General features: G+C 34.9%; 1 protein-coding gene across 1 annotated transcript in view; it reads left to right on the top strand.

Moving 5' to 3' along the window:
- The window catches only part of Task7 (TWIK-related acid-sensitive K[+] channel 7), a 439213-nt gene that overhangs the window by 377757 nt on the left and 37978 nt on the right, over window positions 1-23478 (top strand). Inside the window, exon 6 of the mRNA XM_089091908.1 lies at window positions 22202-22404. Within this exon, the coding sequence (XP_088948034.1) occupies window positions 22202-22404 (203 nt within the window). The remainder of the gene's footprint in view (window positions 1-22201; window positions 22405-23478) is intronic.

Raw genomic sequence — 23478 nt, 5'->3', positions numbered from 1 at the left:
TCAATTCCAGCAACTGTATCTCAGAGCTACCAATTTCAATTTCACAAGAAAAAATTTCAACCCGGTTACCGTAGTATTAGAAGGACTTTGGACAAATTCTAAAGCTGCTCTACTGTTTCTTAAATTCCTGAAACCTGCTGAGAAATACTTTCCTTATATTTGGAATTATTGTTCTATCATTTATTGTTTGAGTTTATCTGTTTATCAATAGAGGAATTATTTTCCTGGTGATGCATCAGCAGGCTTGGAAAGTGAAACAATGTTTCCCTTTGAAAATCCTCAGCAAAAGTGGACATTTCTTTTAATGTTATTGTTTCTTTCAACATCAAAAAATAAAGTTTCATTTCCTTTGTAGTTTACGATTAAGCCGATTTAAATGAGACATAACATATACCATGACATAAGTTTTGGATCCATTGATCGTCTGGGAGTTCTGGATAGTGAACCCCCTTCTCAAGGAGAAATGCTTTAATTTCTGGAAAAAGGGCCCCTTCTGGATTTCTGGAAAATCCAGAATTTTCTGGATTTCCAGAAATTTCTGGAAAAACGTTTTAAAAAGTCCCCTTTTGAAAACCAACGTACCTTTTTATGAACCAGAAGATCATCATACTCACTCCATTTCAAACAAACATGCTTTGAATTGGCGATGAATGAAAACTTTAGCTAAAATGGAGTTTATAATGATAATCACTAATTCCATAAATTTACAAGTTTTTTCTGGAATTGTTTGCGCACGAAGCCTTTCTTGATGAAAATACAATGGTAAACAACTATCTCATGATTAATTTTTCTTTCAAAATTGCAACAAACCCTTTAGTTGCAATGAGTATGAGCTTATCCATGTACTCAATTATCACACTTGTGATATCTTCTCATGGGTCTGACCTTAGAGTGGTAACAATCCTAGTTCTTCTCTAGGACATCTTTAGGACTTTAGTTGTAGTTCTTCTTTAGTTTGTAGTTCTTCTTTAGGACTTTATATCTCTAGAATGAGACATATATCTTACAAAAAGTAAAATATTTGCTGTATCATATATGTCACAAGACTTGTCAGCTGCTATTGATAAAGCTGAAACCATTAACATAAATAAAATTTATGCACGTTCTCAATTTATACAAGAATTTAATTTATCTAAATTATTTACAATTTTCCCTACCAAGTTTTTGTTTTTAATGAAAGTACTATTGGGCCTTCTGTGGATATTTGGGCCAGAGTCGCACTTAAGGGACCAAAGAGCCACATGCGGCTCCGTAGCCGCTCTTTGCCGACCACAGCTCTAAATAATTCATCCTGGTGAAAATTTATCCCGGACAATTACCCTTAACAACTCCACGCGTAAAATTGAGACGGAAAAGAGAAAGCAAGACGAAAAAAGAATTTTGTATAGGAATTCTGGCAAAAATATATATAAATAGATATAAAATATAAAAAAATAGACCACACTGGCTAATCATAATACAACATACAATCGCAAAGAAAGGAAGAAATTGATGACAACAGCCAGTGAAAAAATTATGCAAATGTTTCGGTCAAGACCTCTACTTGACCGTCCTTAGTGCAGAATAAAACTGATAAAAATACAAAAAAAAACAAATCTTAAAACAAAACACAAAACAAAAATAGGCTGACCCTTTCTGAGTAACGGTCCCTTTCCACGTTACCCTTTCACCGTTGCTCAGAAAGGATCATCTTATTTTAGTTTTGTGTTTTGTTTTAAGGTTTGGGTTTTTACATTTTTATCAGTTTTATTCTGCACTGAGGACGGTCAAGTGCAGGCCTTGACCGAAATATTTGCATATTTTTCATTTTTTTCACCGGCTGTTTATTGTCCTCGTTTTCTTCCTTTCTTCGTGATTTTATGTTTTAGGAATTCTGGCTGCTTATAATGCTTAGAATCCTGAATGCTTAGTGTGGGACATTGACTAGAATTGTTTGTAAGATGTCTGTTATCTAGTTATCCAAGGTGTAAGATTTAGTTATCCAAGTTATCGACCATGACATCATTCTGATTTCAACAAGATATATTATCTTCATATTTATTGAATTTGTCCATTTTCTTAAATGGCTATGAGTTCAAAGGGCCGAATAAAACTATAAGCCCTTCCCCAAGACGGTCCCTATAATATTGCCCAAGTAATTTATTGTTGAGACTTTTCGGCTTTAATAATTAAATGGTCATCTTGTAATTTTTAACCAATGATGTTTGTAACTCTATGATGACAAAGAAGTGCAAAATAATCCAGGTTCGTTTTGATTATTTGCTCTTTTCGATGAGCCCCCCCCCCACCCCCCAAAAAAAGATGGAGCAGGATTTGAAAGATTTAAAGATGGATAACACATCCCTCTTTTCCAATTCTGTCCAATACTTGCACAGCTATACAGGGTGGACATGCGTAGTATTTGAGGAATGTGGAATTAAGTATACGGATTTTGATCCGCGCGATGGTCGATTCAAATAAGGTTTATTTGTCTGGGGATTTTGTTTCATACCTAGGCTGTGTAGGCTATGGCTGGATAGCGTGGAGGGTTGTATAACTCAAAGCTGAATTTAAGCCTACGCCAGATGCATTAGCATTGTATGAATTTTTCTATCATGATTTGGACAAGATGACAGTTGTGAAATGCAAACTCAATTTGATCGGGATACGCTCATGTACTAAAGATTAGCAATTTATTTATTTATTTAAATTTCTTGTATTTTACTGACAAACTTATTTAACACACTTCTCTTTCGATAAAAACCCACAGTTTAATTTTAACCTAAGAAATTAGTCCTCTATTGACTAGCATAAATGTGTACCTTTTTATGACACATAATGAAATTAATGATCCAATTTTCTGGAAGGCAACTTTGATAATCATTATCAATTCAATTCAATGCTGTTTATTAAAAAATTATATAACACATGACATTAATCCAAGTGGCTGCCCAAAGAAAGACATAAAAGCACTTGATACTGGGTGACCACATATATAACAAACACTTAACAAACAAAACTCTTAACAAACGAAAAAAAAAATGAAAATTAATAATAATAAACAAACAACCAAGTGAAGACCAATCTCTAATCATACAAAAATAATAATAATAAATAAGAAAAAAAAAATAAGAAATAATCATCTATGAACCAAGACCCAAAAGAAAATTCTTCATTTTTCTTTTAAATAAACCAAGGTGCTCCTCCGCCCGAATTCTCACTGGAAGAAAATTCCAAACCTTAGGACCTATATATCTGACAGAAAAACTTGCTCTTGTTCCACTTCTGTATTCAGTGACTAGATTGTCAAAAGTCTACATCACAATTTCTGCTATAAATACCCCCTTAGCCGTTGATATTCTATATATTTACTACAATGAATTCTGGAAGAGAAGTGCCGGAACTTGATGTATGTTGGAGAATACCAGATTAGTGCTTTGACGTCAGCACGTTGAATTTCTTATCAAAAAGGGATCTTATGGTACCCCCGGTGGAATTACAGTTTGTAGAATTGTAGGCAAGCTTTTCCTTGTCATGAAGACTAACATGAGCAGATCCTTATCTATTCAAAAACTTTTAGAAGTTTCGATCCTAGTTTCTTAAAGAAAAAGTTTTAATCATACAGAGAAGATTTAAAGTACAAAGAAGAACTGAAAATCTGATCATATAAAGCGGATCTTTTTTTGAACTTAATTGATCTTTCATTTTAATTTCAAACATTTCCAGAATGTTCAATTGAAATATTCTTTTTTTTCCTCGCTTTGATTAAAATTATGCATATTCCTTTCCTAGAGAATCTTTTCGTCCAAATATATGAATTTTGTCATTTTTATTATCCCAAGCTTGCTCCTTTGATTACAGGTTTTGCTAATGAAACAAGAATTTAACCTAGAATCAAATATACAGGCTCAAAAGTTTAAGCAGTGAAATTAAATTTTTAAATGGAATGAAGATTTAATTTCAAAAGCTTTTGAAGAAAATTATTATCCCGAAAACTAAATTACTTGATCAATACACCCATTTCTGAGTATAGGGACGAGGGAGGGGGATCATTACTTGGCTTTTAAAATTGAAAGAGAACATCGTTTTTCTGAACGGAAGTATTTTCAAAAACCTTGGATAATTTTTAAATGTCCTATAGTTGTCATAAAAAACATATACGTATGCTCTTGTTTTAACAGATTAACCCCCATCACTTGCCAATATATGACCCACCACACCCTAACCAAATAAAGCTAGGTCTCTTTCAATACCTTTGTTTCCGTTTTTCTTTGAAAATTCTATCTGCGATGAAGCTTAATGTAGAAGACAAGTTCTACTAGTCTCTGAAATCTGCTAGTCTTTTACTCTGTATATGTAAATTCTCTAACAGATTACAGTTATATGGGCTTCTCAAAATGCTTTTACTCTGTATATGTAAATTCTCTAACAGATTATAGTTATATGGGCTTCTCAAAAGGCATTTTTGATTATATCCAATTTTGAGCTGACCGCCCTACAGAAATAAAGATGTCACCAAAATGCACCTTCTGTATTCCCCCAAATTCCACAAGAAATACGTTCTCTCGATCCTTTTCTTTTACATCCCATTTCTGCAAAAAAATCTTTGCAGAAAGATGTTCTCACATCTTTCTGCAAAGATTTCCGTTCTTTTAACTCATCTTTGTTCTAAGACCTTACAGCTCACTGAAGTTAGCAAAAAGTGTGAAAGACGCCATCTTTCTGCTATATAAAACAATGATAGGGTCATTCTTTTACTCATCTTTGTGCTAAGATCTTACATCTTTTGACAAAGAACGCTTAAAAGTGAAATTTTAGCACCAAGGTCTTACATCTTATAGCATTCTTTTGTAAACGTCTTTCATCATTCTGCTCTGATCAGCGGTCTAAGAACAATGATGAGTATATCATAAAAGTTCTCTCATCATTGTTCTATATGGCTGAAAGATGGCGTCTTTCACACTTTTTGCTAACATCAATGAGCTGTAAGATCTTAGAACAAAGATGAGTTAAAAGAACGGAAATGTTTGAAGAAAGATGTGAGATCTTAGATGTAAGATCTTAGTGCAAAAGAACGGGCCTGATGAGAGAACATTGATGATATACTCATTATTGTTCTTAGACCGCTGATCAGAGCAGAATGATGAAAGACGTTTGCAAGAGAACACTATAAGGTGTAAGATCTTAGTGTTAAAATTTCACTTTTAAGCGTTCTTTGTCAAAAGATGTAAGATCTTAGCATAAAGATGAGTAAAAGAACGGCCCTATTGTAGAATATGTATTCATTTGAACACAGAGCAATGTATTGAGCAACTGTATTTACTGGATGCATTTAGTCAATTGGTGGGAGATGACTTCCCCTTTCTCTCTAGATCTTTCTTCCCCAGGAAAAACCTGTTTTTTGTATTTAATTTGAAACAATTAGAAAAACAATGAAATTGCCTCCTTCTAGATTTTGAAAATATGTCTCCACCCCTCCCCTATATTTCTGTGAAATGACGTCTCTGGCACGGAAATGCCAATTTGATGAATTCTTCTTTTGATTCTTTAGTTCTGTGTCAATGTGCATTATTCATTTGTAAAAAAAATGATCCTCGGATTTTACATGCCTTTGCGTAGTTTAGCTTTGGGTAGAGATCGGGTTTTAGTAGCCACTGCAATCTGGGATAGAAATATTTTAAGTTCTAATTTATTTGAACACAGAACAGCATACTGAGAAGCCAATTTTATGAAGTGTCCTTTTCGTTTTGATTTTTTTTCGTCAATGGTCATGACTAATTTTTAGTTTAGTACTATTATACGGTAAATCTCAAAAATAAAATTTGACAAAAATATCTGGGCGTTTAGCTACTGAGTTCTTTTAAGCAGATTTGACCCGTTTCACACCCGTTTAACTTTATGAACCAGGAGCTTTGCCAGAGTTCCGTTGTAAAATAAGCCTAATGTCTCTGTTTTCGAGCAGATATAATTATATTTACATAGGCCGCCGAGTGGCGAACCTTTTTTTTTTTTTTTTTTTTTTTTTTAACAGAGGCTTATGCAGTATTAGGCTCTTGGCTAACGTCCTTATAAACTCTAATGTCTTTATTTATAGCTATTTATAACTTTTTTCCAAAAAACGAGTTTTTCAAAAAAAAATAAAAAACATCATTAAACCAAAAATAAACAAAACAATCTACCAAGCATACAACTAACAAAAATCAGCATAAATAAATAAATGACACCCAAAGCGAACAGAAATTAAAATAAACAACACAGTCAGACTCAAAAGAAGCATAAATTAATAGTATTAGGGTTTAAAACCCCTATGCTTTCTAAAAGCCATAATATAATTTGTACTTTACTAAAAAAAAAAAAAATCAAATGAATCTACAGAAAAAATTTGCATTGGTAGTTCTATATACATATACTGATATTTATATCCTAATTAACTTTTGATTTCTTAAAGTTATAAAAGTGAAAACATCTAAAAGAAGTCTTTCAGTCCTGTTATCTAATTTCACTCTTAAAAGGGAACTAGAACTTCCAATTTCAACCAAATGAGACACCTCTAAAGCTTATACAACTATCCCTTTCATAAGAATCTTAAATGCCCCAGGGGTATATCTTACAACCCTCGCCCTTAGGCTCTAGTGGTCTGTATTCAGCTCAAAAGCCTTGTTATATGATATTTGGACTATTTTGAATAAAAGGGCTGTCTCAAAATATCTATTGGATACATCTCAGGAAAACACGACGTGTTTGTGTGTGTGTCTGTACGTGTGGGGGGGGGGGGAGGAGGATAGCTGCACTCTGATCACTTTTACTTTTAAAAAGAGCACTAGAACTAATGTTTACCAATCCAATGAGTCCACTCCAAAGCATATACGGCCACCCTCTATATAAAAACTTTACATGCCCCAAGGGCATAACTTACAACCCTTTCCCTGAGAGCTCTAGGGGGGAGGGGTTTTCTTCCATAAAAAAATAAGTTCAAAAACTTTCAACTACGATGAACAAAACTGTTTTCTCCAAATTGTGATTGGAGGTGTTATAGCATATTATTAGCGTGGACAGGGGGGGGGGGGGGCTGTTTGCTCTCAAATCACTTTTGACTCTTAAAATGGGCACTATAACTTCCAATTTCAAATCAAATGAGCCCCATCTGAAGTGTATACCACCACCCATTCCATAAAAACCTTATAAGCCCTCATAAAATAACTTACAACCCTATCTTCAGGGCGCTGAGGAGTTGTGCCATCCCTAGACACATTATTATATCTTCTTTATACTATTTTGAAAAAAATTGCTATCTCATAATTTCAATCTGAAGCGTTTGGTGAAGGGAATGGTTGTAGGGGGGAGGGCTAAATGCCCTCCATCACTTTTGACCCTTAAAATGGAACTAGAACTTCCAACTTTCAACCAAATGAGCCTCTCATAAAGTTAAACAATAACCCCTTCCATCAAAACCTTAAATACCCCCTGGGCATAACTTACAACCCTTGCCGCTAGCCTCTGGGTTTGTTTCAACCCCAAAAGCCTTGTTATATAATATTTAGAATATTTTGAATAGAATGGCTATCTCAAAATTTCTATATGCGACGTGTGTGTGGGGGGGAGGGGGGTAGATGCCCTCAAATCACTTTGACTCTTAAAAAGAGTTTCTAATTACCAATCCAAAGAGGACCCTCCGAAGTTTATCTGACAAAGCTTTCTATAAGAACCTTATATGCCACCGGGCCATAACTTACAACCCTTGTCTAGAGGGCTGGGGGGATTTGTTGTCCTCAAAGACTTAATTTGCAGACCTTTCAATTACCTTGAACAAAATGGCTATCTCAAAATTTTGATTGGAAGTGCTTGAGGAAATGATGGGCGTAGGGGGGGGGGTTCTTTTGACCTCTGATCACGACTAATAAAAAGACAATAGTCCTCTCAATTTTCAATCGAATATGCCCTTTTTGAAGCTTCTACGAGAATAATTTCTATAAACACCTTATATGCTGCAAGGGGATACCTTACAAACCTTGTCCCGAGGGCTATGGAAGGGGTGTCATCCTCAAAGACATAATTTTCAGACCTTTCAACTATGTTGAACAGAATGGCCATATAAAAATGTTGATCGGAAGTGTTTGGTAAAATGATGGGCGTGTGGGGGGATGGTTATTCTCCATCCGATTACTCTTGAATATTTAAGGGCAATAGCACTCTCAATTTCCAATCGAATGAGCCCTTTTTTAAGTTTTTATGACAACGCTTTCTATAAGAACCTTATATACACCCAGGGCATAACTTACAACCTTAGCTCTGAGGGCTGTGGGGGGGGGGGTGTCAATATCAAACACATATTCAAACTCCATAGTCAAACTCCATGATGACAAAGAAGTGCAAAATAATCCAGATTCGTTTTGATCATTTGCTCCAATCCAATGATATACTTCCAATGTGTATCATTAATACCGCCTGGGCATAACTTACAACCCTTGCCGCTAGCCTCTGGGTTTGTTTCAACCCCAAAAGCCTTGTTATATAATACTGAGAATATTTTGAATAGAATAGCTATCTCAAAATTTCTATACCCGACGTGTGGGGAAAGGGAGGGGGGTAGATGCCCTCAAATCACTTTGACTCTTAAAAAGAGTATCTAATTACCAATCCAAAGAGGACCCTCCGAAGTTTATCTGACAAAGCTTTCTATAAGAACCTTATATGCCACCATGCCATAACTTACAACCCTTGTCTAGAGGGCTGAGGGGATTTCATGTCCTCAAAGACTTAATTTGCAGACCTTTCAATTACCTTGAACAAAATGGCTATCTCAAAATTTTGATTGGAAATGGTGGGTGTAGGGGGGGTTCTTTTGACCTCTGATCACGACTAATAAAAAGACAATAGTCCTCTCAATTTTCAATCGAATATGCCCTTTTTGAAGCTTCTACGAGAATAATTTCTATAAACACCTTATATGCTGCAAGAGGATACCTTACAAACATTGTCCTGAGGGCTATGGAAGGGGGTGTCATCCTCAAAGACATAATTTTCAGACCTTTCAACTATGTTGAACAAAATGGCCATATAAAAATGTTGATCGGAAGTGTTTGGCAAAATGATGGGCGTGTGGGAGGATGGTTATTCTCCATCCGATTACTCTTGAATATTTAAGGGCAATAGCACTCTCAATTTCCAATCGAATGAGCCTTTTTTTAAGTTTTTATGACAACGCTTTCTATAAGAACCTTATCACCCAGGGCATAACTTACAAAATTAGCTCTGAGGGCCGTGGGGGGGGGGGTGTCAATATCAAACACATATTGAAACTCAAACTCCATGATGACAAAGAAGTGCAAAATCATCCAGATTTGTTTTGATCATTTGCTCTTTTTGATGTTTCTACGACAACGCTTTCTATAAAAACCTTATATGCCCCCAGGGCAAAACTTACAACATTTGCCCTTGGGGCTGTGGGGTATTTTTCATCCTTAAAGACATAATTTCCAGACCTTTTAACTACGTTGAACAAAATGGCTATCTCAAAACTCTGATTGGATGTGTTTGGGGAAATGATGGGCGTGAGAGGGGGGTTAGTTGTCCTCCAATCGCTTTAGACTAATTAAAAAGGCACTAGTCCTTTCCATTTCAAATCAAATGAGCCCTTTTTGAAGTTTCTACGACAGCCCTTTCTATAAAAACCTTATATGCCCCCAGGGCATAACTTACAGCCCTTGCCCTGACGGCTGTGGGGGGTTTGCATCCTCAAAGACCTAATTTCCAGAACTTTTAACGTTGCCCTCCAGTCACTTTGGACTATTAAAAATGGCACTGGTCCTTTCAAACTCCTTTCAATTTCCCTTTTAGAAGTTTCTACGATCACCCTTTCTATATAAATCTTAAATGACCCTTGGGCATAACTTTAAACCCTTGCCCTGAGGGCTCTGGGGGGGACTATGTTGAACAAAACGCCTATCTCAAATTTTTGATTGAATGTGTCTAGGGAAATGGTGGGCGTGGGAGGGGTGTTAGTTGCCCTCCAATCACTTTCGACAATTAAAAAGGGCACTATCCCTTTCAATTTTGAATCGAAGTTTCCAAGACAACTCCTTCGATACCAAGAACCTAGGTCTAAAGGAAAAAAACAGTGCTATTGCGCTGCCTATGGTAAGGGCACTAGCCCTATCAATTCCCAATTGAATAAGCCATTTTAGGAGTTTCTACGAAAACTCTTTCTATAAAAACCTTATATTCCCCAAAGGTATAACTCACAACCTTTGCCATGAAGGCTGTGGGAGGGTTGTCATCCTCAAAGCCCTAATTTCCAGAACTTTTAACGTTGCCCCCCAATCACTTTGGACTATTAAAGAGGGCACGAGTCCTTTCAATTTCCAATCGAATCAGCCCTTTTAGAAGTTTTTACGATCACCCTTTCTATATAAATCTTAAATACCCGCAGGGCATAACTTAAAACCCTTGCCCTGAGGGCTCGGGGGGGGGGGGGATGATATCCTCAAAGACCTAATTTCTGGACTTTTCAACTACGTTGAACAAAATCGCTATATCAAATTTTTGATTGAATGTGTTTAGGGAAATGGTGGGCGCTGGTGGGGGTTAGTTGCCCTCCAATCACTTTCGACAATCAAAAAGGGTACTAGCCCATTCAATTTTGAATTGATTGAGTCCTTTTCGAAGTTTCTAAGACAACTCCTTCGATACGAAGAACCCTGGTCTAAAAAAACGCAATATTGCGCTGCCTATGATAAGGGCAATAGCCCACTCAATTTCCAATTGAATAAGCTCTTTTTGAAGTTTCTACGAAATATTTTCTATAAATACCTTATATGCCCCCAAAACATAACTTACAACCTTTGCCCCGGGGGCTGTTGGGGTTTGTCATCCTCAAAGACATAATATCCGGACGTTTCATCTACGTTGAACAATATGGCTATCCCAAAATTTTGATTGGATGTGTTCGGGGAAATGGTGGGCATGAGAGGGGGGTTAGTTTACCCTCCAATCCCTTTCATCTATTAAAATGGGAACTAGCCCTTTCGATTTTCAGTCGAAAGAGCTCTTTTTGAAGTTTTTTACGACAACGTCTTCTATAAAGACCTTTTATTCCCCTAGGGTATAACTTGCAACCCTTGCCCTGAGGGCTCTGGGGAGCGTGTCATCCTCAAAGACCTAATTCCCAGAACTTTTGACTACGTTGAACAAAATGCCTAACTCAAAAGTTTGATTGGATGTGTTTGGGGAAATGGTGGGTGTGAGAGATTGTGTGAGAATTGGGGAAGTTTCTACGACAACACTTTCTATAAAAACTTTATATGTCCCCAGGGCATAACTTACAGCCCTTGCCCAGAGGGCTGTGGGGGGAGGGATTGCCATCCTTAAAGACCTAATTTCCAAAACTTTCAACTACGTTGAATAAAATGGTTATCTAAAAATTTTGATTGGATGTGTTTGGGGAAAGAGTGGCGTTAGACGGGGGTTAGTTGCCCTTCAATCATTTTTGGCTATTAAAAAGGGCAATAGCCTTTCAATTGCGAGTCGAATTAGCCCTATTTCAAGTTTTTACGACAACGCTCTCTATAAAAACGTTATATGCCCCAGGGTATAACTTACAATGTTTCCCCTTAGAGCTTTGGTTGGAGTGTCGTCGTCAAAGATTTCCGGACCTTTCAACTATATTGCACAAAATAGCAATCTCAAAATTTTGATTGGATGTGTTGGGGGAAATGGTGGATGTGAGAGGAGTGTTAGTTGCCTTCCAATCACTTTTGGCTATTAAAAATGCAAAAGCCCTTCTAATTTCCAACCGAATAAGCCCTTTTTGAAGCTTCTACGACAACTCCTTCGATAACGAAGTGCCCTAGTCTAAAAAAAATAAAAAAATACATTGTGCCAACATCGTTCTTTACTTAGTAAGAACTATTGCCATGCCTGTGATTTCATCGCTTGGAGATTTTATAAAATGTTGAACTTCGAATTTTGCCCTGACTTGTCTCTTGTCAATATGAAATAAACATCGCCAAAACTTAATATTTTTTTTAACAAAGGCATGGTAAGGATTCATAACATTATCCATGTCAAAATCCCAAACTCAATTGCCATAACTATCATTCTCAGTTTTGGCATGTTTTAACTCCGATGTCACTTATCTTCTAACCCTATTTTCTTTCTTCTGCATTTTGGATTTTCATTACTTCAGACAATTTACCAATGCCCTTTGCTTTACCTTCCCTTATTGGTCTTGTTTTACATGACGGTCCAGGTTGTAGATTTGTTAATTGTTCAGGTGGTGGGACACAATCTTCTTTTTCTTTCAACAAATTATCATTTATAACACATGTGAATTTTTTGTTTTTTGGGTCTTGTCTCATTTGACGGCCCAGGTCGTGGATTTTCACCCATTTTGAGTTCAATGCCAATGCCTTTTGCATTAGCCGCCCTTATTAGTCTAGTGTTATATGATACTCTAGGTTGTAGATTTGTTAATTATCCAAATGGTTCATCTTTAACTGTCATTTGTTAATTGGAAAGCTCCTGGTTCATTTCTTGGGGATATGCTTCATACGTCGTTCAGTATGGAGAGGCAACATGACTGAATGTTGTTATAATTTAATATTTCTGATAGAAACTTTTTTTTTCTAATATTTTTTACTTCCATTTTATAGAAAACGCAATTGTTTTGTTTTGACAATTTTTTACACTGAACGTTCTTGTCAAATTGAAGGTTCTACCAAAAAATGATATTCTTAACTTCTACTTTTATTTTAGAAAAATTTTACAGTTTTTGCTTAGAAAATATGATTTTTATCGTTCAGTATGGGGAGGCACCATGACTGAATTTTGTTATAATTTAATAAATTTGACGGAAACAATTTTTCTGTCAGAGGCACCATGACATGGTGCCTCTCTCATGACTGTTCAGTCATGAGAAAAGCACTATGGCTGAATGTTGTTATAATTTAGTAAATCTGATAGAAACATTTAAAAATATTTTTTATTTCAATTTAACGAAAATGCAATCGATAACAATCATACTTTCTGAATAACAGCAAACATTTTTTTTGCCATCTTTCACTTATATTAACAATTTTTCTCACAGGGGAAACCGCACCCGTCTCAGTCATTGCGGCTGGCCACAGTGATTGAGTTTTTTCATCTTTCCAGATAAGAAACAATAGAACTGTCGCTTGCAGTTTTCTTAGATCAAAGAGGGAAAAAAAGCGGTGAAGTTGGCCAACTAATTACAATATAGCAAAGCAAGGTTTATAAGAGCATTATGTCCCCCTCTGTTGCACAAAATAGTCTTATCATTATTGTAATACACAAAGATGCAAACACAATCAAAGGAGCGTTAAGTGGGAGGTAATTCCCCCTTTGATTTTGAAAAAAATATTTTTTTGTTTGTATTCAAATTGATAAATACTTGTTTGGGGTATTTTCATCGAAAAATTGGAAAAAAACCACAAAATTAATTTCCCCTAAATTTTGAAAAAAACATTTTGCCCCTTTCCCCTATATTTTCTGAAATTGATGTCACTGGGCAATGGACGTAGGTGTCACCGCCATATTTTCTTGAAAGTTTGTTTGACAGCTGTAAAGTCTACCAAGTTATCACAACATTGCCATACAAGATTTTTAAGAGCATTTGTTCCCCTGTTGAGCACCAAATGGTCTTGTCATTATTGTGATATACAAAAACGCATGCACATTCAGATAAGGGTTATTTGGGGGGGGACTCCCTCTTAGATTTTGAAAACAATACTTAATTTCTATTCGAATTTAGAAAGTCCTTTTTTGGGTATTTTCACTAAAAAAATTGAAAAAAAAAATTACCCACCCTCTAGGTTTAAAAAATACACCCTCTCCCCTAAATTTTTGTGAATTGACGCAACGACACACTCATACTGTATAAAAGGGAGAAAGGGCTTTCTTTGTAGGATAATATGTGTCTGAATAATCACCTAAATCATAATGAAAATATTGCTTTTTACTTTATGTGTGAGGACGACTGACTAAAATTTGTGACTTGTGGAACACGTAATACAAGAATCAAATTATCATTTTTCATGTCTGTAAATTAAATTCCGTTGCTCCTTTTCCATCACTGAAAGACCTGAAGCCAAAGTGACCAACCATGATAAAATTAAAATACATAGCCCAAAGATGGGCTTAAGGTTAGTGAATAAGAGACGAAAAAAGAAAGTATTTTTATCAGATTTTTCATAATTTTTTTAATTCTGTTTTTTTGTTTATCTTTTTATAAGTTCATCCGCTCTTTTAAATTCTTAATGAATTTGTTTCTTAGTCTTTGTTCTAACGAAGACGTCTTAATTGATACACGAGAGATATCTGCTTTGTTTTTCTTTGCTGTTATCCTTTTCATCTGGATTTGAACCTATTCCCTTGTTAATTTTTTTTCTGTGGTGTTTCCTAGATTGTTTGACCTTTATCAGTCTGACTTCAGAAAAAAAAAATAAATATCAAGCTATATTGGCCCTATCGCCATTTTAATAGTCGTCTCTTAATGACGAGTACTTATTTTTAGTTGTCTGGTTTTTATGTTTTCTTCTTCTTTTTTCTTCTTCTTCACACTATTCTTAATGACGAATACTTATTTTTACTTGTCTGGTTTTTATGTTTTCTTCTTCTTTTGATCGTTTCCTTCCACGTTGAAACGTTCTGTTATTTGACAGAGTTGAAGTATTGGCGTTATTTTTCTTTTTTAATGTCTTTTCCACTGTCCCTAGACCTGCGTCTCCTCTTATTTTCTCTATTAATTTTCTAGTGTCAGTTTTCATTTCATTTCACTCTTGTTGGTCTGACTTAAAAGAAAAAAGATGTCAATACCATTTTGTTCTTATTTTCGTGTTGACTATGATTAAACAGTTCATGTTAACGAACTGTAAGTAAGAAGCGACGCAGCTCAATAGAAACCAAAATTATAAAAAAACAGAATTTTGATATAAATAGATATTTCAAAAGGATCGGTTTATTATGCTGACTCCAAATATATAAAATTTATGAAGTTTACGTAGTGTTACCCATCAAAAGCTACGAGCTTGAGAAAATTTGCCTGATTTTCGAAAAAGGGAGGAAACACCCCTTAAATGTCAAGGAATCTTATCAATGCCTGTTTTTTTTTCTTCAGGGGTGACCGCATCGAACCATTTGTGCTAGAAAATTGGGCAAGGGCTCATTCGAACAGAAATTAAAATTTATAGTGCCCTTATAAAGTGACCAAAAACATCGGAGGGCAAATAGCCTTCCTCCCATCCCCTTTTTTTCCTCAAAGTCGTCCGATCAAAATTTAAGATAGCCATTTTATTCAAAATAGTTGAAAATAATACTAAATATGCCTTTGGGGATATCTTGACCCGTCACAGCCCCTGGGAAAAGGTCTGTAAGTCATGAAATTTGCCCATTGTTTAAGTATAGTATTTTTATTAGGAAATATACAGACATTTTTTTGGGGGGGGGGGGTGAATTTTCTGCTGGGGTATTTTTTACAGGGAGAATTTTCCATGGGGAGAGAAGTTTCCAGGGAGTAAATTTTCCAGGGTAAATTTTACACCGGAAGAATTTTCCAGGATTCCCATACGAAATTAATTTTTATTTTGCTTACTTTCTCTTTGCTGACTCAATTTTACATGTGGAGACGTTAAGGGGGATCTTCAGGGGGGAAAATTTTACCGGATTAGAAATATCTAGAGCATCTTTTTGTATAGGTGGGGGGAGATTTTCCACGGGAGAAATTCTCCGTGGGGGAGTTTTCCACGGTATAAATTCTCGAGAGGGAATTTTTTGGCGGGAACAACTTCATACTAGGAGTGAGGTATTTGCGGAAAATATTTTCCACAGAGGAGGGGATTTCCAGCATGATTTTAAAAACAATCAGAAATTAAAATCTGCTTCAAATGGAAGTGCGCTAAGAAAATTTTTTCACCCGGAACCGTCCAAAAGAATTTTTTCCGGAGAATTTTCAGCTAGAATAGATTTGTCTGGTGGAATTTTCCTGGCGGGTAGAGGGGTGTGTTTTGCGTGGGAAGAACTTTGCATGGGGGAAGATTCCATGGGTGGAAGGAATTTCCCGTAAAGGGGTAGTCAGATTTCCCGGCATTATTTAAAACCGGTCTGAAATTTAAAAAAAAAGTTTTTCCAACTGAAAGTAAGGAGCAACATCAGAAATTAAAACGAACAGAAATTATTACGTATATAAGAGGAATGCCCCCTCCTCAATACCTTGCTCCTTGCGCTATAGTTTGAATTTTTTTTTCCCAACTCCTTAAGAACGACACCTGAAACACAATGGTCGTTTAATTAGAGTAATAAGCTTTTTAAAATCCTAAAAAAACTTCAGCGTAAATAGCGAGGTATTGAGGAGGGGGAAAACCCCTCACATATGTAATAATTTCTGTTCGTTTTAAGTTCTGATGATAAGATAAGATTTATTCTTCATTAGAGACACATACAATTGCCCCTTACTTTCAGTTGAAAAAAAACTGTTTATTTTAGTTTAATCCCAAGAAAGGAAAACCAAAACAACTTTCTCACTGTTCCATAATATTCATTTGTATTAATCTTAAACAGTGATTAAATAAGAAAAAATAATTTTTTTTTTACTGAAAGTAAGGAGCGACATTAAAACTTAAAACGAACAGAAATTATTCCGTATATGAAAGGGGCTGTCCCCTCCTCAACGCCTCGCTCTTTATGCTAAAGTTTTTTACTATTTTAAAAAATAGAGTTGTGAGAAAGAGTCTAACTTTAGCGTAAAGAGCGTAAGTATAACCCCCTTCACATACGTAATAGTTTCTGTTCGTTTTAAGTTTTAATGTCGCTCCTTACTTTCAGTAAAAAAAAAAAAAATTGTATGTAATTTCTGAACGTTTTGAATTAAGGAGGTTTTGATTTTGGCTCACCGTACATGAATAATTAAAATGATATTTGCATATTACTTTAAACGCTATTTAAGACCTATTTATTACTTTAAACGATATTACATTAATTTAACTTTTTTTGGTTAAATGGCTTTCTCGAAAGTTGTTTAATTTTATTTACGAACGTTTTTATTAGTAATAAATATACATAACTTACGAATTAACTTACGTAACGAAATTCTATATTTTCGAATCTTTTTATTAAGTATATTAGGGGATTCACCCCCTAGCCAATCCCTCGCTCTTTACGCTAAAGTTCAAATTTTGTTCCAATTATTTAAGAATGACCTCTTAATCACAAAGGCCGTTAATTAGAATAAATAGCCTTATGAAAGTACTAAAGCAAATTAGCGTAAAGAGCGAGGTATTGCCTAGGGGGCGAACCCAATCATATACGTAATAATTTATGTTCGTTTTAAGTTTTGATGTTGCTCCTTAATTTCAGTTAAGAAAATAGTTTTTTTATATTTAATTTCTGATCGTTTTTTAAATAATGCTGGTAAATCCGGTGCCCCCTTCATAGAAATGTCCCTTCCCCCATGAAAACTTCATCCATTTAAAGATCCTCCCACGTAACCCACGACATACCCCCCCCCCCACTACCAGAAAAAATTCCCCCTGAAAACGTCTGTATACTTCCCAATAACCCATACTATATGTAAACATTGGGCAGTTAATAACTTGCAGACCTTCCACTGGGGACTGTGGGGCATTAAGTCATCCTCAAAGACATAGTCATTATATTTTAAGACCATGCTGAATAAAACGGCTATCTCAAAATTTTGATCCGGTAACTTTGGGAAAAAATGAGCGTGGGAGGGGGCCTAGTTGCCCTCCGTTTTTTTTTGTCACTTAAAAAGGGCACTAGAACTTTTAATTTCCATTCAAATGCGCCCTCCCGTGATATTCTAGGCCCATTGGGCCGATACGATCATCCCTGGGAAAAAAAAAAAAAATGAACACGCATCCGTGATCTATCTTCTGGCAAAAAATATAAAATTCCACATTTTTTCATAGGAGCTTGAAACCTCTACAGTAGGGTTCTATGATACGCTGAATCTGATGGTGTGATTTTCATTAAGGTTCTATGGCGTTTAGGGGGTGTTTTACCCTTTTTCCGAAAACAAGGTAAATTTTCTCAGGCACGTAACTTTTGATTGGTAAGAATAAACTTGATAAAATATTTATATTTGAAATCAGTATAAAAATCTGATTCTTTTGATTTATCTATTGGTATCAACTCTCCGTTTTTTAGAGTTCCGGATACTATTGAGCCGGGTCGCTCCTTACTTACACTTACAGTTCGTTACCACGAACTGCTTGATAAATATTATTGTTTTTTTTCAGGTTTGAAAAAAAAATATATAAATAGTAATGAGTACCGTAAGAGTTTTGATAGCAAGAGCTAATGCAAATACTCTTAAACATTTATACACTGTTTGAAGTTATGTCTAGCCGCAAGTGTCTGTTAACACTCCCGTTGAAGAGTAAATTAGTTTTTGATTTTATTTTTTTATCCAGACACTTCCCAGATCCAGCTATTAAAATGGCAAAGCAACTGATACCTCATTTATTCTTAGTCTATATATTGCAAAACTAAAAAGCGTCATTGTTATACTGAGACACATTAACCTAGCATGAAGGATAATACGAATTATGCCCAAAGTCATGAAGGGGATTCGATATCTTAAACATCATTTTGTGAGGCTCAACGTCAGCTGACTGTCTCAAAAGTAAAGGGCACTTTAGCGAGTTATCCCAAGGGACTACTTATAATTGAAACCTATTGACAATTTGAGATTTCATTATGAAAATTGATTGAAAAGACAATGTAATTGTGTCGGCAAATTTTTTAATCAAAGTGGTTTGCACCACAGAAAATTCGAAGAGCTGTCAAATTGATCAAGTGACATTTCTTTTGAGGTGCTTTTTGGAATTTTTCTAGCTGGTATACTAGAAAGATTTTAGGGACATCCCTTACCTGGATTTTAAAAATAAAATTCTGCTCTGTTTGATCAAAAAAACAAAATTTACACTTCTTAATGATACAAGTTTCTTTAAAACTAAATATATTTATGTCCGGCGCAAAACAAGAGAAGTTGCAAGGTTTTTCTAAGATTCTAGGGGATATAGATGTCGGCTTTTAGTTTTCTGTCGTTTGTTTGAACAGTTTATTCAACTTCTGCAAGTTAAGGCAAGACCACATAATCGATTCGAAATAATTTGGCTAGGCAAACTAAAAAGTTTAAAATGGACGAGATAGCCTGATTCTTTATGGTATCAAACTTCCTGAAAGGTTCCAAGAAAATTTTACACCATGTAACATTAAAATAGAACACCGAGCAAGCTAATTTACCCAACTGTATTGTCGTCAAGAAATAATTTTTGAGGAAATTACAACGTTTTTTTTTTTTTTATTTAGAATTCATTTCCAGACATTGTGGAGCTTCCTTTTCGGGAAAATTGATACTTTTCAAATAGAACAATGAGCAAGTGAATTCAAACATTTCATTTTTGGCATATAACTAGTTGGTGAGATCCTTAAACGATGGGAAGTTTTCGGCTTAGAGTAAAATTAATTCCGCACATTATGGAACAATTGGTATTCCTTGCGTTTGGAATATATTCATTGAAAATATAAGTTGACGACGAGCCGTGGTGATTCAACATCAAAAATCCCTCGACGGATATGATTGTCTATTCTCTGGATATTGAGACCAAAAATAAAGCAACTCAAAATATTGATTTTGTGAAAAATGCAAAGAAGGATTTTGGGTCCAAAAGAGCTGCATTCTGAAAACAAGCCGCAGTGAAAAGACTTCTGGGTTTTCTTGTTAATTGCCTCTTTTGAGTATATTTTTTTACGCACACATTTTTGGGTAAAGAGGTTAAATTAGATAAGACTTTCCCTAAAACATAGGAAATAATAAAAAAAGACTATGCAAATAGCTTTATATATAAGAGACAATTGTGCAGAAAATGTTTACTTCTATTTTCTATTTGCCAATAAATGTTTTACTTAAGAAAGCCGCCACTTTAAGTGTTTCTTTGCCAAGAATTTATAATTTGTTTGAGAATAAACACTCAAGAGTGGGTATGTAAAATACCTATATTGCTAAATGGTCAAGTTAAAAATTGTTTTTGTGTAACAGAATTGTAATATAAATTAAAAGAGAGACAAAGGAAGTTCTATTTTAGTACTGCTAGTATGAAAACATTTCCAAGAAAAATCCAAGAATTCTTCTAAAGACGTTGGTGGCGACTGTTAAAGTTTTTAATTTAGCTCATTGCCAAATCACTTGCCTACTTTAATTGTGTTGATAACCAGAGCTGTGCTAATTACAAGATATAAGGTCAAACGCTTCATTAAAGGAAATACAAATTACAATACCGTTTCTAGCGTAAAACAAGGTGTAGGTTGGGAGTTTAATAATTAATATTGAACCCGCTTGGTGGAACTGGCCAGATAAACGAAAATCTACGAAGGTGGCTACTATGATAAATGATGGCGATGGGAATAAATGAGCATTAACTTACTTTGTTTTCGTTTTACATAATTTTAACAACGTTGTACTGTAATTTATCTACTAAATAAACATATAATATAAAGTGCTTCGTTAATATGTCTATATTTCCAAAAGTAGTTAGCGTTTCAAACCGAATGAATCAGTTGGGATTAAGCACAGCATACCTGAGCCTCTCTGGAAGTGCAAAATCAAGGGATTTGGGCAAGGCTAGAAGGAAGGGTAGTAATATATGGTTTTTAGTCTAAATGGCCTATGTTAGGTGTAACCCTTCTTAGTAGGGGAGAGTCAAAAGTGGGATGGAAAGGACTATTTTGGAAAGAGAGGAGCTGTAGGGAGCTGTGGTTCAGAGATTTATTTTCAAAGGTTTTGTGTTATAAATGGTGTGGTACCCGATATTATTGTTGGTGGGAGAGCAAAGTCAGGAAGCTCTAAAAATTTGAGATTCGTAACCAAAAGCATGTAGTAATCCATTGTAAAAATTCCACAGCAACGCCGAACATTTATGGCTTACTCGTGGCATAAGTATTGTCAAAGAGTACATGCTAAGAAAAATTTACTAAAAGAAAGCCTTTAAAACGGGCTTTTTCTTTAAAAATTCTGTAGTTTACATCCATTTCAGTTTTTGTAATACTTGTTGTATTTTCCAAAGAAGTTGTAGTTTCATGGAGCTGTCACTTTTAAACAAAAGAATTGAATCTTCTTGAAATGTAGAGGGCTATTAGAATATATATAAAATAAAAGAAACAAGATAAATGAGCAGCATGGTAATCTGATTTTTCTGACAAGTGAAATGTATTGCAATTTCTTTTGTGAGGCAAATAGAACGTCTTTTGACTTCTCCCATTAAGTAGATTAGATATGTTCTAACAAATATAGACAGTCAAAAAAGTAACTAATGTAGTCAGAAACAGATCGATGTAAATTTGACGGCAAACAAACATTAAAAGTATTGGAATAAAATTATATCGTCTTGCCATTTTCGATTGAAACAAACCTATTGAGAGCGTAAGGTCTGACAAATTAGATTCATGCTACGAATAAGGTTTTTTGAGGCTTTTAAAAATGTTTAGAAAGCAGTAAACCATTTTTTTAAAAGGACGTTTTCACTCTTTTTTTAATGTAGGTATTATATCTTTTATCAAAGAGCTGGCACTCCGGTGGCATTTTTCTAATGGCTTTCTTATCATTAATTTTCGGGGAGTTTCATTTGAGGCTTGAAGATAATTAAATGACAACAACTAGTTTTTCGGCAGTTAAAAGTTAGATGGAACTATTGTTTACATATAAATTTACAAAATTTCTAGCATAGCCTGTATATTTCAAATGGTATATCTTTATGGTGTCATTTTACTGCTGCCGTCCCCCATAAGGAAACACTGTAAAATGCTTGAAACTACTTTAAAACATTTTGAAATGCTTACTTATATCGTTCCTAAATATGGACTACTTTACTTTACCCTAGATCCATCCTAATGGACAAATATAAAGCCTATATGACATGAGTATGACATAAGTAAGGCATAAGTAAGGAGGCCCATATAAAAGTGTTTCAAAGTAGTTTCCAGAAATTTTTAGTGTTTCTTTGTGGAGATTGGGAGTCTTAAACCAATACCATCTTTTTCACATTTTCCTTTTTTTACAATAGCCTGCAAGCCAAACTATGTTTGTTGAAAGTGTCAAAGCCCTGCTTTTAAGTGCCTCTGACCGTTACACTATCTTATATTTGAGTTTTTTTTTAACTACTAAATAAAAAAGTTTTTTTTTATCTTTAAGGACACCTGACGAGGAAGATGAATTAGGTCCAGCCTCAAGAGGAGTTATGACCTTTGACGGTGAATTATCCTCGTTAAATGGAAAATTAGGTATATCAGCGATGAATTATGAATTGTATTATGAAGCCGACCAGGTATCGGTGTGCTCATGTACCTGTTATGGAAATAGTAAATCTGGAATCACTTCCATTCTTTCGCCAACAAGTAAGTCATATTACTTAAGAACTGTTAAGAAAAATGTTACATTAATGAACACTACCAGAAAATACATAGAATAAAATAATATTTCACTAAAGGTATCTTTATGGGAGAAGGATATCCCAAGGAAATTATTCGTAAGAATATGGAAAGAAGAAAGAAAAAGTCGACCAGAATTTCAGAAATGAAGGAAATAGACCAAGAAACTACAATATATTTACTATTTCCTCCTGTTTTATCGCAAAAATTAAAGGGAGAATTATTTAAAACACAATATAAAAACAGTTTTGAAATCTCAACTAAATCTTGGATCACCAAGTGATCCATTGCTATATAGCATGAAATACCATGAAGATTATCAATTGACGCGTACAAAATTGAGGTGTTCTGTGGAAAGTCCAATGTCTGCAGATATGAAGAAATTAGAGAATAGGTTCCAACCGCTGTTTATAAATATAATACAGTATGATCATTCCCTATCTCAACCATTATACAAAGCCGGACCGAGATGCAAGTGCTCCGGAGAACATTTAAACAAGTATAAACATAAGCGACATTCGATTTTTTCACGGATAGACAAGTCAGATTTCCCTTGAATACAAAACTTCACGTTTGTAACGCTAAATTTTAAATAATATAATTTTAAATTAATTTATTCCAATACATATACAAAAATCGGTAATTAGTAGTAAAATGTTATTATTAGATGTTTTTAGGAATTTCAAGTAGGTTTTGAAGTCTCGAGTTGGTTTCAAAGGCATTTTGAGTAAGTTTCTGCGAAAATACGTGTCCCAGGGTAATATACACTGGACCGCTGATGGAAGATTAAATGGGAGGAGCTGTTTGTCTGCGTCAAGAATATAGTAGCCAAAAATCACCGAGGCGTGATTTTACTGTTATATTATTTATGTACAGTGGTTCCAACAACACAAAATTTGACAGATTCCTCCACAAGTAAGAAAAAAGACCAGGCATTTTCGATTCAGCAGTTCGTTCCTTATTTGTTGAAAGTTGAACAGTCAAAGTTATAACTTTTTTTTTACACCAGTTAAGTATTAAAAATTCATAGTCTAATGTCTT

The sequence above is a fragment of the Artemia sp. Qi Xiang Cuo genome, chromosome 7, assembly GCF_049724085.1.
Source record: "Artemia sp. Qi Xiang Cuo chromosome 7, ASM4972408v1, whole genome shotgun sequence".
Taxonomy (NCBI): domain Eukaryota; kingdom Metazoa; phylum Arthropoda; class Branchiopoda; order Anostraca; family Artemiidae; genus Artemia; species Artemia sp. Qi Xiang Cuo.
Note: the sequence above shows the minus strand (reverse complement) of the source record. Positions and strands in the feature narration are given on the sequence as shown.